This window comes from Lemur catta, chromosome 3, assembly GCF_020740605.2.
Source record: "Lemur catta isolate mLemCat1 chromosome 3, mLemCat1.pri, whole genome shotgun sequence".
NCBI lineage: Eukaryota > Metazoa > Chordata > Mammalia > Primates > Lemuridae > Lemur > Lemur catta.
The window spans coordinates 27338662-27355559 of NC_059130.1; the positions used below are offsets into that span (position 1 = coordinate 27338662).

Sequence of the window (16898 nt, forward strand, 5' to 3'; positions counted from 1 at the left end):
AAAGGAATACAGTATCTACGATAACCAGAAAGTCCCCTAGCCATATAGAAGCACATCAGTAGCTTAGAATGAAATCTTCCCACTTTTCTTCCTCATAACCACACAAAAGGAAAGGAGAAGGAATTTCTTTGAAATCCTACACCTTCAGCAAAATTAGAGAATGAAAAAAATACAGTTTCAGTTACACAGATGAATGAGTTCAGGAGATCCATTGTACAGCAAGGTGAATATAGGTAATAATAATAATATATTGTAAACTTTAAAACTGCTAAAACAGTAGATCTTATATATTCTCACCACAAAAAAATAAGTACGTGAGGTGATAGATATGTTAATTAGCATGATTTAATCATTTCACATTGTGTGCATATATCAAAACATCATGTTGTACATGTAAATATATATAATTTAAGAAGACCAAAAACTCCACCAACTTCTAACTATAAAAGTGAGCGTGGGGAGGGGAAGAGACAATCAGCAAAACCAATACTGGAGGCCATAACCGTGAATGGTGGGGCAGAGGCATGGTCAATGCTGTGGGAAAATCCAAGGTGGGAAAAGAGGGTATAAATTGCAGAGCCTGGAAAACAGCAGCAGGTAGCCATCGCAAGAATGCCAGGGCCCCCCAGCGTGTGAGTCACCATGTTCTGTGAGAATGAACAGGACAGGGTGTGAGAAATGATGGAAGCAGGTGGGAAAGGACTGGAGAGTGCGAGGAGAACTAAGGGAGTGTCACAGTATATTCAGTAAACTACCCATGAAGCAGCAACAGAAGAAGGAGCCCATGGGCTAAGAAACAGGAGAATCTACCTTAACCCTCTCTCACCTCCAGCCGTGAGGGCCACAGAATGCTCCTGTAGCAGCTGGACTAGGAAAATCCAACGCACTCAAATAGGAATAATAAAAAGGTAAAACTGTCACATCTAAACAAAGTCTCCATTTCAAAATAAAGCATAAAATCATACTGTATTACCAAAAAAAAGTAAAACTCATCAGAAAAGAAAGTTACCATAGGCAGAGGGGGAAAAAGATTCCAACACAGTTTTCTTAATTGCATATCTATAAAATAATGTCATAAAACAAAAGTAAAAGAAGAATTTAACTAGACAGTAGGAATATCTGAAAGAGAAATGACAGAAACCATCTCAGAAATAAAGGCTAAATTACAAGGAGTACACAGGGGAGCAGATGCCACACACACAAAAAAAATGATCAGTGGTCTAGAGAAAACACTTATTATCTCTGAACTGCACACTTAAAAGGGGTTAAGATGGTAAACTTTATGTTATATGTGTTTTACCATAATAAAAAAAATTGGGGGGGAAAAGGATTAGAGAAAAAGTGACAAATTAGAGCATATGTAGAAGACAGGCAAAGGTGATCCAACATACATGTAATTCGCATGACAATACCTACTCCACAGAATTTTTGTGAAGATTCATCAACTCTCACAGACTCTGTGCACACAGGAAGGATTCAATAAAATGATTCAGTCTATTTCCCTAGCCACTGGACACTTGCTCAAGGGATTCACATACAAAGCAGCCATGCGGCAGAGACGAAGGCCATGCTCAGTAGATTGTACTTCCCCTCACAAAGCCAGTCTGGCTGCCACTACTGTTGAAAGTCCACCCTGCCTATAACAGAGGCTAATGATGTATTCCCAATTGGCACTATTTCCTGGGAGATCCAGCCCTACCTGGGAACAAATTGATGACCTTGGACTATTTCCATCATGGACAGGGCAGCAATATGTCCTCTCTAGAACAGATACTTGAGAAGCAAGTGCTGGCCCTCCATGCAATGCTCCTGCTAGCACCACCACCGCCTGTGGACTCCCGGAATACCTTATGCACCATCACGGTGTCCCACCAGCATTGTTTCTGACAAAAATACACATTCAACAACAAAAAAAAACATAGTAGAAGATGGTAGCAGCAGCATAAAACTAGCTTCTACTTATGGTGGATGAGGATGGGGGGTGCTGGAGTGTGCAGAGATCACATGGCCAGAGAGGAGGCAAGAGAGAAGGGGAGGGAGGAACCAGGCTCTTTTTAACAGCCAGCTCTCTTAGGAGGTAATAGAGCAAAAACTCACTTGTTACCTCGAGGACAGCACCAAGCCATTCATGAGGGATCTGCCCCTATGATCCAAACGCCTCCCATTAAGCCCCACCTTCAAAACTGGGGATTCAATTTCAATATGAGACTTAAAGGGCATAGACAAATCAAACTAACCCAACCTTCAGCAACCACCATCCTGATCAGTCAGCAGCCATCAAAATCGAGGCAAGACCCTCCACCAGCAAAAAGATTGTGACTCACTGAAGGCTCAGATGACCGTTAGCATTTTTTAGCTATAAGGTACCTTTTATTTAAGGTATATACATTGTTTTTTAATATATTTACTTAAATATATTTAAATATACTAAATATATTGTATATTTAAATATAATGCTATTGCACACTTTAACAGACCATGGTATAGTGTAAAAATAACTTTTATATCCACTGAGAAACAAAAGAATTTGTGTGACTCGCTTTACCATGATAGCCACTCTATCACAGTGGTCTGGATCCAAACCTGCAATATCTCCAAAGTATGATTGTATCACTGTTAATATTATCCCTAATGCAAATGTTCAGGGGTAATCTAAGAGTCCAGATATTAATTTCTTTACATCAAGGGTGCAGAGGAGGTAATCTGTTTGGAGGGCCTCTCTGGAAAGTTGCCCTGAAGCTGCATTCATCTAGCAAGCACTCTGATTTTACTTAGATGGTATACAAAAGAATAATGTTTAAAATATTAATAGCATGAATTTGGGAAAATGTCAGTAATTCACACCAAGAATTCTTTTTCCTGGTGGCCCAGGGAAAAGCTTAGACAGATGGAGATGACTGAGGAGAGGAGAAAGGCTAAATCTCCTCCCAAACAAGGATAGGGAAAGACTGAGAAGACCTCAGGTCATGGAACCAGAAACGTGGAGACCCTTTGCCGCCAGAAAGACTGTAAGGACAGTCCCATAAATCTGAACAGCTCTTGTTTCATGTTTCCTATTATGAGACCTCAGTTTCTCCGTTTTTGTCCACTTCCCGCCCACATCCTTCAGCAGAGAGGAGAGCAGATCAGGAATGTCTGCACCTCACTCGCGGGGACCCCTGGGGACTGAGCACTGGGAAGGTGCCCTCCTGGACCCACTTCCCCCTGCTGGGTGCCACAAGAGACCCAGAGTCTCTCTGGGCTGGGCTGCCCTTGGAAAACAGGGAGAATACTTCCCACACTCGTTGACACCGATGGCCTGAGCGAAAATGGCCAGCAGGGACACTGAGGTCCAGTGAGGTCATTATACACTTTGAGGAGCACAACATATTTGCTTTAAAAATAGAGAACAATTACATTTATTACTATTATTATAAGAGCTACAGAAACACACTAAAAACAAGACAAAATATGAAGACCTAAAAATTTTTTTGAGAAAAAAAAAACCACTTTTTTTGTTCCTTTTATTTATCTCTCCTGTTTCCCTCTTATACTCCTACCCTTTTTCCCAAACCAAGACCCAGAGGAAACAAAGAACACTTCATGTGCCCCCAGCAAGTAGGTGAAGGGCCCAGGCAGGGAGGGCTGCAGAGCACCCAGGCCCTGGGTCCTTGCCCAGCCCAACGCCAAGCAGGGCCGGGCCAGGCAAGGGCAGGCAGCAGGCACTGGCAGCTCGTGGGGACACAGCCCTGGCCTGGCCCTGGAGGAGCACATGATCCCTGCCCTCGGGGTGCTCTAGGGGGCCAGGGATGCAGGCAACCTAGAGACACAGACAGGCGACCAGAGCCAGCTCTGAGCCTTGAACAGAGAGAATGCTGGTGGGAAAGAGGTCCAACGAGGCTCTCCAAAGAGGGGATGACATTTATTCATCAACTTCCTTAACAACCGTCCGTAGCATCAATTAAATTCAGACACGGCTAAGGAACTGAGGACTCACAGATGAATAAAGCACAGCTCCTCCCCTGGAGAAACTCACAACCCAGTAGAGAGGACAGACACATCTGTAAACAACCATAGCCCTTAAATAAGGGCTGCATCCAAACACGTGCAAGTCCATGTGTGAGCAGAGAGGAGGGGCGGGCACAGCGACCTGGGCATGGGTAAGTGGAGGGACTGCCAGGCAGACAGCAGGGGAGGCCACCAGGCAGAGGGCACGTGCAGGGGGAGAGAGAAGTATGACAGGACAGGCTGTCTTCTCATCTGGCTGAGGAGGTGGGTGCTGGGGGAGGAAGGTGAGGGGCAAGGACAGCTGGGCTCAGACTCAGAGAGCTGTTTGCCCAGCCATGGGCTTTGAAGCCCCTGGAGGATGCTAGCAGGAGAGGACATGGTCATCCTAACCTGAGGGAGGGGGACAGGCTGAGCTGGTGGAGGTGGGCAGGGCCACAGATGTGGAGCCAGGGGTGGGTGGTGAGAACAGGAGACCCAGCAGGGGAGGGAGAACAGTCTGGGAAGGAGCCGGGGCCTCCCTCAGTGTTTGAAATGAGGCCAGGTGCTGATGATGTTGTACAAAGCCTGCCCAGGGGACAGGGTGTTGGTCACATCACTGTGGCCCACCAGCAGGTAGTTGGGAGTCAGGTACCGCTCGACCACGGCACACTGGATCAGGTCCTGGGCTGCCTCCAGTGCTGCGGCATTGGGCGGAGTACCTGCAAAACACAGCCGGCCCATTGCCCAGTTTTCCAGGGCACCCTGCCTAGGACAGGACACACTCCCAGACCCCACCCCACCCCACCCCAACCACAAAGCTGGTATATTCCACCCTACAGACAGACAGAAAACCAGGCCAAGACTTCAGATTCCTCAGTGCCAACATTTTCCTAAATCAAAAGGGCCTAGACTGGGATAATATATACAATTCTTCTGGGAGTATACAAAGCCCTTATCCACTGCAAAGTTTAGCCTGGTAGGCAATTTAGTCCCCTGGAGGACATTTGACAATGTCTGGAGACATTTTTGGTTGTCAAAACCGGGGGGCAGGGGGATGCTATTGTCCTATAGTTGGTAAAAGCCAAGGATACTGCCAAACATCCTAGGACAGGATGGCCGCCCCAACAAAGAATTATCTGGGCCAAAATGTCAATCCTGCTGAGGTTGAGAAGCCTTGCTCTAGCCACAGATGTGCTGCCTGGACCCTTCGCACCCAGGCCCAATGCTCAGCTCCATCAGCAGGCACCGTCCGGGGCTCACCGCCCACCCCTGCCCAATGCCCACTACAGTATCAGCCTGAGCCAGCCCCAGTGGCATGGCCTCCTCCTTCCAGAGGCTCTGCCAAAGTCCCCTGAGTCTAAACAAACTCTGATCAAGAGCTCTGGGGTATGACAACCCGCAGTGTGCACTCTCAAAGCAGAGATCAGGGCTCAGTGTGGCTTTGGCATATAAGGCAGGGTGTCCCCACATTCCTGCTGTAACCAGGAAGGGGTGCATCTGCCAACTAAGAAGAACTAAAAATACGTACAAAGATCTCTTCCCCTTGCTTCACATGTTCCTTAGCTATTGGAAGAGGGAGACATTTGGCAGAGTGTGAAGGAGAGATGTAGGGTGAGCATTCTGTCTGGGGGTCACCTCTGGTCACACTCAGCTGAGCCAAATGTCAGATTTGAAGCTGGGTCAGTCCAGCACATGCAGGCACCAAGATGATGCCTGAGTCTGGGACTCTGTCTTCCACGTCAGATGCCTCCCTCAAATACCATATAATGACGTGACTGCCCACAGTATCCACTTACCTGTGAAGGTTCCCATGAAGGCGATGGCCAAGGCAATGTCATCGTAGCCAGGCGTGCGGGAGCCCTGGACATTCCAGCCCACCCCTTCATAAATGACGCCATCCTGGCCCACAAGGAAGCTAGAGGGAGACGAGACCAGCATGAAAGGGAGGTACCCTGGGACTGGTTCTTTCTCTCATTCATTAATTCATCCACGTCCTTACTCACCAGACTTGGTTGTCTGTTAAGTTCTAAGCATTGAGTGACAGAGACACATAAGGCAGAGTCCTCGCAGTGGGGTGCTGGCAAGCCAGCCTGGGGGAAACGGAGGAGACAGGTGGGGAGAGGGATCCCCGTTTACAGCGTTGCTGATTTCTGCACTGTAATATTCCCACAGCTGATTTCAGGGTACCAATAATTTAACAACTGGCTCTCAAAACTCCTGAATCCCTAACAACCGGATCTCATGAGCCAGCACGTGTCCATCCGGCTCCAGCACACCAGTCTGCCACAAGTAGCTCACAGTCAGTGAAGAACAAAGAGAACGACAGACTTCGATGCTGGGCCTTTCCCCCACCCCACTAAGGGAACTCTTTCCCCCAGGGTGACCCAGGACCTCCCACTGCTAAGTACAGTGCACGCTTCTCCCACCCCCCCACCCCGACTGCTCTCTGCGCATCTGACCCTGCCAATCCTCTCGCCTCCTGCAGACCTTCTCTCCCCATCGCCCCACCACACCACACCCTCTCGTTTTCTTCCTCTCTGGCTGCACCCCTCTGCACCTCATCTTCCTGTGCCCTTTCCTCAAATGTGGCTTCCTCAGGCTGCTACCCCAACCCCTCTTCTCTCCTCACTCGACCCATCCTCTCAGGACCAGCCTGCCCGCTTCCTTGGCTTCAGTTACCACCCATGGAAGTCCATATGTTCACAACAGGACCCGCCTTTGTCCCCACCTGTTCCGCCTTCTGGTGGAACATGTTGGTGAATGCCACAGCCACCCACTCGTCCCAGCAGGGAGCGTGGGCATCAGCCCACCCACTTCACCACCCATTAGCCACGCTGGGCAGTGGTGTCCCCCCTGCTGTCCTCTGCCTACCCCCACACCATAGCCATGAACCACTGACCTCCTCTGACCCTCAGCTCCTCCACCCCTCACTGCCCGGCCACGTTACCACCCGTCCTGCCTGGATCGCTGCGCTGTCCTCAGATCTCACTGCCTGCAGGTTCACCCTTTTCCAATCCATTCCTGAAGCAATAGCCAGACCGGTCTTTCTAAAATCCAAATCTTACCATGTCGAAGCCCTGTTTTCAGTCCTCAGCACCAAGTCCAAACTCCCCAGCTTGAGTTACAAGATCCTTCATGATATGGCCTCTACTGGCCTCCCAGCCTCACCCCTCGCCGCCACCCTGGCACCTGTGTTTATCAGGCTGAACCTCTCTCAAGTCCTCTGAGAAAGAATCTAGGCCTTTCCTAAAGAGGCAACAGAAAGGGGCTGCACGCCATCCCCTTCACTCCATCCCCCAGTGATCTAAGCCTCCTGTCTACCTTCCCTGTGCCCCCGTCATAAGGCTTGAGCTACCCTACTAGGACCTCTTGTTTAATTGTTTTTCTCTCTCACTAAAGCATTAGCTCTGTGAAGGCAAGCACCATAGCTTTGCTACAGCTGCTGGCATCCCCAGAGCATGGCCTTGTGCCCACAGAGTGCATGCTCTGTCGTATTGCCAGTGAATTATAATTTACCAGCAAGTCAGTGTTCAATCCTGACTGCAGACCATCTCAAGATAAGACAATGGCACTCATGAAGTTATGATAGAAGGGGACACAATAAAAGGTTAAAAGTCAAGGGACAAGCATCTGTCCCCTGAAATCTGAGTGGGAAAAGGGAAAAGACCTCCCCTCAACCTCTACCATTTTCCAGTTTAGGATTTCCAGATTTACAGTCAATTTACAAGTCTCCACTCTAATTAAAGACAGCAGCACTGTGAATAATCCTGTATGGCAGAACCTAGCAAAGCACTTGGTAGGTCCTGACAGATGATAAATGTGGGAGGAAAAGTTTTCTCTTGTCACAAAAGGGTTGCTACTAAAAGGGGCACAGAGAGAGGAGAGTCAGCCCCGTAGGATATACTAAGACATGGCAAATTCATCTAGGGCGGAGCCACTGCGTACGGCTGTGCAGGTTACTTCCTGCACAAGGTGCCTGGCTTGGGGAGAGCAGGGACTGAAATCCAGCTCCACCCACTAAGCCATGGCTGCCCCTAGGGTGAGGCGATCCTCCCATGAACATGTACAAATATGCCATATGGGCTAGTGATGGCCTGTCCTGATGCTTAAAATTTAGTGTGATTGTTTCTGATGGAACATTAGACGGGGTCTGACCCCAGATGTCTTATCTGCGAGCTCTGACATCGTCCTTCAAGATATTTCTACTTGTTTTGTGGACCATTTGTTTGTATGTGTGTGTGACAGTTTTGTTACTTTTTAAAATGAGTCCTTTTTAATAGAAAAGCCTTGACCAAAAATCTGTCACAGAATTTTGAGATCCATTAAAATAATGCTTAATGAGAGGGAAAAAAAGAAATTTTTACTCTCCCATTAGGTTAGTGTGTTCTTTATTGAAGAATCACAGACCTTGGCATTAGAGAAATCAACAGGTATTATCCGGTCTCTCCCCCTGCTTTCAGACAGGAAAGATACTCTCTCCAAAGAAGGTGAGAGTTTCTAGAATCAGAGGAGCAACCGGACTCTACAGCAAAAGGGAACAGCTTCAGGCTGCAGCCACACTGAGGGGCAGAGCCCCAACCACTGAGCAGTGGGAGGCGATTCCGTGAGAAAGGCACAACCTTCTGATTCTTTCCTACTGGTTTCACAATCTTGCACACATGCTGCTTGCTCTCATATCTTTTTAGCACAATCTTGGCATCCATCATGTCAATATACTACCTTTAAAAGGCACACGTTTTGAGAACATGCTTAGAAGAAACGACCACCCCCTTAGCTATCTCCTAAGTAAGACCTGCCCAGGGTTGTGTAAGGAATCAAGGTGGTTATTCACAACACACCTCTTGCGTGGTGAGTACTCAGTAAATATTAGTTTCCTTTCCCCTTCATTCCAAGGGTTCAGTTTCTGCCCCCAAAGGAAGAGAAGCCCACCATGCTCAAGTCCACTCACTTATATCCAATGTCACATAACTTGAGTCTGTCCAGATGGAAGGACTGGATGTCCCGGGCCAGCACGCAGCACTCATCCGACACGTTGCAGGTTCTCCCAGCAGTGTGGATGATGATGACGTACTTAGCCGGGAGGTTCATCCTGGGGCAGTGGGTCTGCCTGGCCCCCCAAGCAGACCGCGGGACAACACTGGGGCAGGCTGCAGTGGGGTGAAAAGCCACGGAGGATTCATTCTGCTCATCCATGCCAGCCACCTCTCTACTGAAACCAACTTGCACCTCAGGATCCTCAGTGCCCCCCCAGCTCTGGGTACCCACCCTGGCCCTGACTGCAGGACTTGGGAGCAGCTGTGTCCCAACAGTGGGACATGGGTGTTTTATTCTGAAAGCCTGTCTTTGAGAGTCACTTGTAATCCATAAATCTCTGTCAATTAATATGGACAAATGGCACCAGTCCAAAGGCGGAGATCAAATTTATACTGTTTTTGGTGTTGCTGCTTGAAAAACTCAAAATAGGACCCACCTTTTATTACCTGAATTATGTTCAATTCTTCCTTTAAAGTCAGTGTAAGTGGTAACTTAAGTTTTCCTAGGCACTTCAGTCTATTAATGTTGTTCTGGCTTTTGCATTCAGAACTGTGTGTTTATATATAATCATGTGAATGCATAAATATGTGTACAAATGGATATGATCCCTTTCCATGCTTTTTTTTACATCCATAGCATTTTTCACCATATACTAAATAACATACCAAATATGCTACTTTTTTATTTATTATCTTTCTCTGCCCTTTAGATTGAAACTCCATGAGTTCAGGAATTTTTGTGTTCTGTTTCTTGTTATATCCTCAGGATCTAGTAGGTGTTCAGTAAATACTTGTTGAGTGATTGAAGAAATGAGTGTGCATATATGACCCCAAGCATAATGTCATAGCTCTATCAGTTTAGAAATCGAGGGATAAAGAGGTGGGCTGGAGGGTTGTCCCTCTTAAGATTTGCCAGCCCTGAAGTTTCAGAGAGTTGGGTGACCAGTTGCCTATCAGAAGGAATCCAATGACAGTCCCACTAGAAAGGTCACTCCCAATGATGTTTGATAGTCAGTGGTTAGGGCAGTCTGGAGGGAGGCCCAGTAGAGCTGAAGGTCTTACCTTTCTTTGGACTCCCCTTCTGCCGAGGGACCAGGCAGTTCTCGGCTTTCACAAGAAGTGGCTGAACGTACCGGGATGACAGGTGGCCCTTCTGGACAGCATAGGAGATGAGGCCCTCCATGGCTGACAGGGCAACAGGGCGGGGGCTGTGGCCTGGAAAAGAGCAATCAGTTGGAAACTTCAGTCTGGCCTGAGTTTCAGGGGACCTGTCGGGGAAGATGACATGCCGTGCCAGCCCCCGCATAGCTATTGGAAGGGAAGAAAGAGGACCAGGTCATCCCCCAGGTCAGACAGCCTGAAAGTCAAGGATCTGCCTGGACAGACCTCTCCATGGCTCAAGATGAAGTCCTTTCCCAAATTCCTGCCAAGACGTCATTCATTCACTCCCTCTCTCCATGAAAGAGCAGAGGCAGCACCACACTCAGGAGACCTGCCTGGCCAAGTCAGGTTTCCCATCAGTAGGGCCCTTCCAGGTACGTTCCAGGCTCTTTGCCTGCATTGACTCATTTAATCCTCACCACAACCCTCTGAAGTAGATGCTGTTATTAGCCCCATTATTCATGAAGACGAACTTGAGGCTTCAAGAAGTAATGTGCTCAAGATCCCAAGCTAAAAATTGACAATGAGTAGTCATGGGGGAAAAAAACATAAGCTGAACACAAAGAGTCCTCTGGCATGCTAGAAACCACCTGGACTTGGAGACGGGCGATATGGGCTCATGTGCTGCTTCATCTCCTTCTAGATGTGTCACTTGGGTCATTGACCTCTCTGAAGCTTAGACACACCTTTGTATAATAGGGATCACAAAATTGACCTGGACTATTTCAAAAGGTATTGGGAAGGGAAAATGAGAAACTAAATAAGCAAGATCTCTGTTAACAGGAAGGGGTGCACAGACTCAAAGGAATGGTCCTAGAGCGTGTGTGTTAGGATGCGGGGTGTTGGGGGAGGCTTGGAACAGCAGACCAGAAGGAAGTGGAAGGAAGTTAGAGATTAGATTACTCAGAGCGGTTTTTTAAAAATATATAGAAAATCTAGGAATAAGAGATAGCAGGAGTAGGTGCTGGCAGGAAGTTGGAAAGCACAGCCAGCAGCTGCAGGAAGGTCAGAGCTGGAGAGGAAGATGTGATAGTCACTAACATAGAGGTGAGGGCTGAAGCCCGGATCTTTCAAGAGGAGAGCAGAAGAACAGGCCTGCAGAGGGACAGCTGGTTAGCACCTCACTTATGAGATGGCAAGAGCAAAAGGAGCCTGCTGCAGAGGTTGGGAAGGAGGTAGGAGGAGGCCCATCACAACACCATGTTGTGGAAGTCAATGGAGAAGAGAATTCCAGGAGAGAGCAGGTGTTCAAAGAAGAGAGAGAAGGGTGAGAAGACAGCAGAGTAGCAGCTGCTCCCCATGAAGTGATGCGTGAGACAAGGACATCTCAAGGACACCTTGAGACAAAGAAGTAGAGAACTCTTTGGAGAAGGTCAGCTGGGATAACCATTACCTTTCTTGGTGCCAAAGAAGGCAAAGCCCAGAGAGATGTTGTTGTAGCCTTGGGTGTGCACACCTTGGATATTCCAGCCAACACCTTCATACACCCTGCCATCATCCCCAACCAGGAAGCTATGGAACAAAGGAAACACAGGTTTGATGGCTGGCACTGTAGCACTGTTTTCTGAGAGAGGAAACCACATAACTGGCCTCAAAACGGAGAAGGGCTCAAACCATGTCCATTAAAAGGAACTTGCATGGACTCTTCCCAGACAATGGAAAGACCAAGTCATTTATGCTAGTCCTTAGAATTCAGAAGAACCCACTCCCATACTCCCTACCTCCCTCCCTTGCTCACACAGCAGGGTTTTATATAAATCATCCTACATACTCAGAAGGAGAAGAGGTCCTGGGACCTCCACTGACCCAACCACACAATGGAAGGCTCTTGTTGGCCTCTACACTTCCTTAAACATGGTCCTCCTCCCTCCTCCAAAGCTCATGCTGCCTGTGTAATCCCCGCAGAGGCTGTTCATTTGATTTCTCCCTGCCAGGTAACTGTCCCATGAAGTAGTGCCTGAGATGGGATGTGGATGCAGGCGGCTTATTTGGGAAGGGATTCCAGAAGCCAGAGTGAGGGAGCAAGGAGAGTGAGAAGGACGGGAGAAACCCAGCAGTGTGTGGAAGTGCGCCGGCTCACAGCAGCTCCCTGGGCCCACCCCTCCCCCTGGCCTGCCAAGAAACTGTGAGCATGCACTGTAGAAATGTCCCTGAGAAGGGCTGGCGCTGAGGAAGCTACCCACTGACTCTTGCCCCCAGCGGACATTTCTTCCTCTTCATCCTCAGGGGCTGAGGAAGCCATGAAGCAGCAAAGCAGAGAGATGCTCTGGCCCTTAAGGAGGGACATGACCACCAGGCTCAGGAACTGTCCACAGCTGGCCAAAGTCAGGGACGGGCCAAGAACATGTGGTGCAGGCAACTGTAGGGCCTACTAGGGTGACCGTTAGGGCAATAGGTAGACAGACGGTCGGCTCACCAAGGCCAGACCTTATGCATGTTGTGGTGGGGAGAGCACCGTGGGTGAAGAGACCATTTTGAGCCACTTTGAGGAAATTAGACAACCTCTCTCTTGGGTCCCCTCTCCTGTAGCATGGACGTGGTGATGCTTTCCTACCAACCTCACAGAGCTGTTGAGGAGCAGATGCCCTCTTATAGGTGCAAGTTGTTTGTAGCCTGTGGTGCACTGTGCACGTCAGGTTTGGAGTAGGGTAGAGAGCGTGGTTATCACTCAACCTTCCTTGCTTCCTTTGAGGAAATCTCAGAGGTGGGGACCTCACAGAAAATCCCAAAGGATTTGGAATTTTATGGATGCTTTAAATATTTTATTCACTGTAAAACTTATATATCTACAACCCAGAAAATGAGGCAGAGATGAGAAGGGACAGGAGAAGCACCCCAAGGGAGCAGCATCGACCCCGAGCCTGGGGACCTGAGCCCAGCCGCTTACTTGTAGGCCACGTCACACCCGCTGTTGTTGTGGACGTGGTGGCCCCACAGCTCGCGCAGCCTCTGACTGCACACAGTCCGGTCGTGACACTCCAGTCCAGGGATGTGGTGTATGACAAGGACATCCACCGGCGTGGTCAGCTGAGCACTGCAGCCAACAGCCTCCGCCCCCCACTCCTTGCGCGAGACCACGGTGGAGACATCTGTGGAGAGCCGTGGGGGTGTCACTCAGCGCTGCTGCCCCAGGGCTGCTCACTAGCCACCTGGGCTGCAGGAGCAGAGCCAGTGTGCGCTGTGTCGCCCCGAGGTGGTGGAGGAGCCCTAGAAAGAAGCCTTCAGCAGGCAGGTGCACCCTCCCCTGCCCACCTCCGTACCCCCATCTCAGCAACACTCACCCCAACACAGGCTGCACCAACCAGAGAACCTGGGTGCTTTGCTCCTCCGTCCCAGACATCCCCCACCATGGACAGACCCCATCTTCCAGATCCTCCCTGCTCTGGCCCAGGCCCCCACTTCAGGGGGCATCTCTGTCCCAGCTGCTTATCCCTGGAGAAAGCCCTGAGCAGCCTCGCTCGGCTTCACCTCAGCACTGACGCCCTCCATGTGTGCTCACCGACCATTTCCTCTGTGGCTACATGTGTTCCCTCTGGGGCTCCCCTGAACAGGGCTGTGTCCCCCCCTCAGTCTCAGGACCCCTTGAGGCAGGGTTTGGGTCTCCATCCTCAGGCCAGGGGGTCCCTGTCTGCAGAGGCTACTTCTCCCCTTCCCAGGTATCCCCTCCCAGCACCACCCCTCCATACCAAGGGCCTAGGGCAATTCGTGCAGGTGGTTTTCTGGTGCTGCTGTCTGCACCTCAACCCCATTCACCCCATGCCAGTCACATGCGGCTCTGCAGACCTCAGACGTTTCTGGTCACATGAAAAACCCCAGCCAGTCCCCATGCCTCCTCACCATTGAGACCCAGTTTGCCTTTTTCAAGGAGCTGGGAGATGTTGCCAAACAGGTACTGAAGCCCCTCTGATGTCTGCTTAGCTTGTGTTTTGTCCCAGGAGGAATCACCTGTAAAGGAATATTCCATTTTGCATCAGTCTTCAGAGAGCTCCTGTACCAGCTATCACAGCGGCACAGGCTCTGGCCAGGAAGAGTCCCTCTGCCTCACACATCCCCCAGCCCCCTCCAGCATCAGGTGGTGTGGCTTCCTCCAATGCCAGCTCCAGGCAATCCCCCAGGTGACAGTTAAATAGGAAAGGGCAGGAAGTCGGAAATATTATCCTTTTCCCATGAGCTGCATCTACACATACGATTGGCAAAAAAAATAGCCTGGAAATGTACTCAGGCACTTCAAAACCACAAAGTGCTCTCCAGGGTGAATTCTCCCTAAGCAGCGGGGAAGAGTTATGTGGAGGAGGGATTAGAATTGCCTGCATGGATCAGGCCAGCTCCCCAAGGACTGATTTTGGGGGCACTTGCTGCGTCTGTGCTTCTGTTTGAAGGATGGTGGGAAATGGGTGTGTCCACTGACATTCTTCCCCCAAGGAACTTTCTCTTATTGACAAGCACAAACCCAAGTCGAGGTTAGACTCTGATTGACATCAAAATGGTACAAATATAGTCACTGCTCCCATTTATTTCCCTTTTCTGCCCAAGTGCTGTGTTCTTCATGTGCTCCATTCCATTTGATCGTCACAATAAGTTTAGAGGTTGTAACATTATCGCAATTTTCAGAAGGGAAAATTAAGGTTTAAAGAGCTGAATCCCTTGTTTAAAATCATTATTAGAGGCAGGGCAAGGACTTGAGCCCAGGTCTATAGACTCCAAGTTCTGTTCTATAAACACAATCTGTTCTTTCTCCCCAGGAGGGAGTAAGCATTTAAAGTCTCCTATTATGAGACTTTAGGATGACCCTTCTTAGTTGCTCTTTGATCCAGGAAAAGAAAACTTACTCCAAACCCGGAGACCCCCCAGACTGGAGAAGATAAGAAGCCATGGCAGCATCCTCAGGTGGTCCCAGGACACCAACCAGGTGAGTGTGGATGGCAGCCCTGCAAGAGACACGGCAGTTGCTAACATGTCTGTGCTCACTCTGCAAGTGGAGCACCCCCACCCTAATCACACGGTGCCCGCCTGCCTCCCCCAACCCTGCGGGCTTCCCAAGGGCCAGCACCTGGCTCAGGCTTCTCAGGGTCCTTGGCACACAACAGGTGCTCAGCACCCTCATTCTATAACACTGGCAACTCAACTTCATTGAGTGCCCACTGTGTGCAAGGCCCATGTACACACTTGCACCTGCAGTCTCACTTAATCCTCACACTAATCCTCTAATGTGGGTTCTTAACCCCCATTCTTATAGATGAGGGAAGTAAGATCCAGGAATGGCACAATCAAGAAATCCAAACTCACACGGATGGGTCTAATACAGATAATTCCTTCCCAGTGGGGACAGGCCAGGTGAGGGGGATATAGGAGTAGGGGAGGGGATCCCAGTTCTAGGGCAGAAGAAACCTGATCTTAACACTCTACCTGATGGACTCTAGTCACTTTGATGGGAGAGAACTTCTGAAGAAGAAACATACTCACACTCCAACTCAGCAGTACCTGTGGGTCCTGTGTGGTCCCAGCCAGCTGGTCAGGGTACAGCCAGCCTGCCCCTCATTGGCGGCAGCTCCTTCCTTTCCAGACTTGGCCTCCAGGCCCTGCTCTCCTTCTCCAACTGCTGCCTCCTCCGGCCTTCCTCTCCCTCCCACTCCAGGGCACTCCCTCCCTGGAAACGGTGCACTGGGCTCTGGCTTCCCAGAGAGAAGAGGAGAGCCTGGGGTCCCTGACAGAAGGTGGAGGAGAGGAGGGCAGAGGTCTGAGGCTCCGAGCCGGCTCCGTCCACAGCACCGAGAAAAACGCAGGTGGGACTAGGCCCAGACTGAGAGCACCTGGGGACCCGCCCTGTGAATAAGCCCAGTACCTCCTCCCTGGGAAAGAGCAGGATTGCCCAACACTCCCTGAGCTCCTTCCTCATCCCCAGCCCTCAATATGCCTGGCCAACCTGGGGGTGCCTGTGGGGCCTGGAGGTTGTGTCCCTGACAGCTGGGAACTTCCTACCTAGGAAGATCTGCTCCAGGAGTCTAAAGGCTGTGGATTGAGGTCACTCAATGACACCCCACCCCTCTTCTACCCCATCATCCTGCCCTCTTCCATCTCAACACCCCACCCCCTTCCACCCAGGGCATCAGTAGGGGCAGGATGCAGGGGGACAAATTGAAGGGTACATCCCCAGAAGGCAGCTCACTATTCCTAATTCTGACCCTGCAGCTTACAAGTCTGTCCATCATCCTCCCTCCTGCCACATCCCACCCTTGACATCACCCCCCAACCACAGGAAGGCTCCCACAAACCAAGAATCTGTAGCCCCTTGCCCACTCGTGGCTCAAGGCCATGTTCCTGTCATCACCCAGCCAAATTCCATTCAATCTCAATGCTGGCTATCTCAAGGAAAATCACCTGTGTGGTTGCAAGCTGAACCAGCTACTTTTTTCATGGAACACCATGAACAAATAACATGGAACAAATAACAGCTAAACTATGGACACCCGTACTTCTGTACATGGCAGACATTTTCTTGAAAATGAACAAAGTGAACCTTTCACTCCAAGGAAAAACAACCATAATTAAACAACAGTAATAGAATTTGTTAGCATAATAACATTGGAGGGTTCAAGCAAAAATTAGAATTGTGGAAAATTTGTGTCTGCCACCATGAGTTTGATGACTTCCCAATACTTAAAGACTTTACTGAGGAGATTACTGCTGATATTAACAAATGTAGAAAATGGCTGACTAGAGACATCAGTCACCAGATCA

General features: G+C 49.5%; 1 protein-coding gene across 2 annotated transcripts; it reads right to left on the reverse strand.

The window, feature by feature from the left end:
- Positions 1 to 4490: 4490 nt before the first annotated feature.
- On the reverse strand, positions 4491 to 15041 carry PGLYRP4 (peptidoglycan recognition protein 4). Of its 2 annotated transcripts, none has more exons than XM_045546360.1 (8): positions 14990 to 15041; positions 14007 to 14105; positions 13048 to 13273; positions 11554 to 11672; positions 10062 to 10214; positions 8915 to 9113; positions 5763 to 5881; positions 4491 to 4685 (listed from the first exon to the last, which is right to left on the reverse strand). In XM_045546360.1, exons 1-8 carry the CDS (start codon positions 15039 to 15041, stop codon positions 4507 to 4509), a joined length of 1146 nt encoding a protein of 381 aa, XP_045402316.1. In that variant the 3' UTR covers positions 4491 to 4506. The 2 variants fall into 2 exon arrangements, with proteins under 2 accessions (XP_045402316.1, XP_045402315.1); XM_045546359.1 differs by having other exon boundaries at positions 13048 to 13249; positions 13998 to 14105.
- Positions 15042 to 16898: the final 1857 nt, after the last annotated feature.

What these genes read in the sequence shown, in the direction of transcription:
- PGLYRP4 (XM_045546360.1), bottom strand. Translation starts at nt 15,041, where the DNA reads ATGCTGCCATGGCTTCTTATCTTCTCCAGTCTGGGGGGTCTCCGGGTT. An exon ending in CTTCTTTGGCACCAAGAAAG is followed by an intron (nt 10,215 to 11,553) that starts GTAATGGTTATC and finishes GCTCTTTTCCAG; the next exon opens with GCCACAGCCCCCGCCCTGTT. An exon ending in TTATGTGACATTGGATATAA is followed by an intron (nt 5,882 to 8,914) that starts GTGAGTGGACTT and finishes GTCTCCCTCTAG; the next exon opens with CTTCCTTGTGGGCCAGGATG.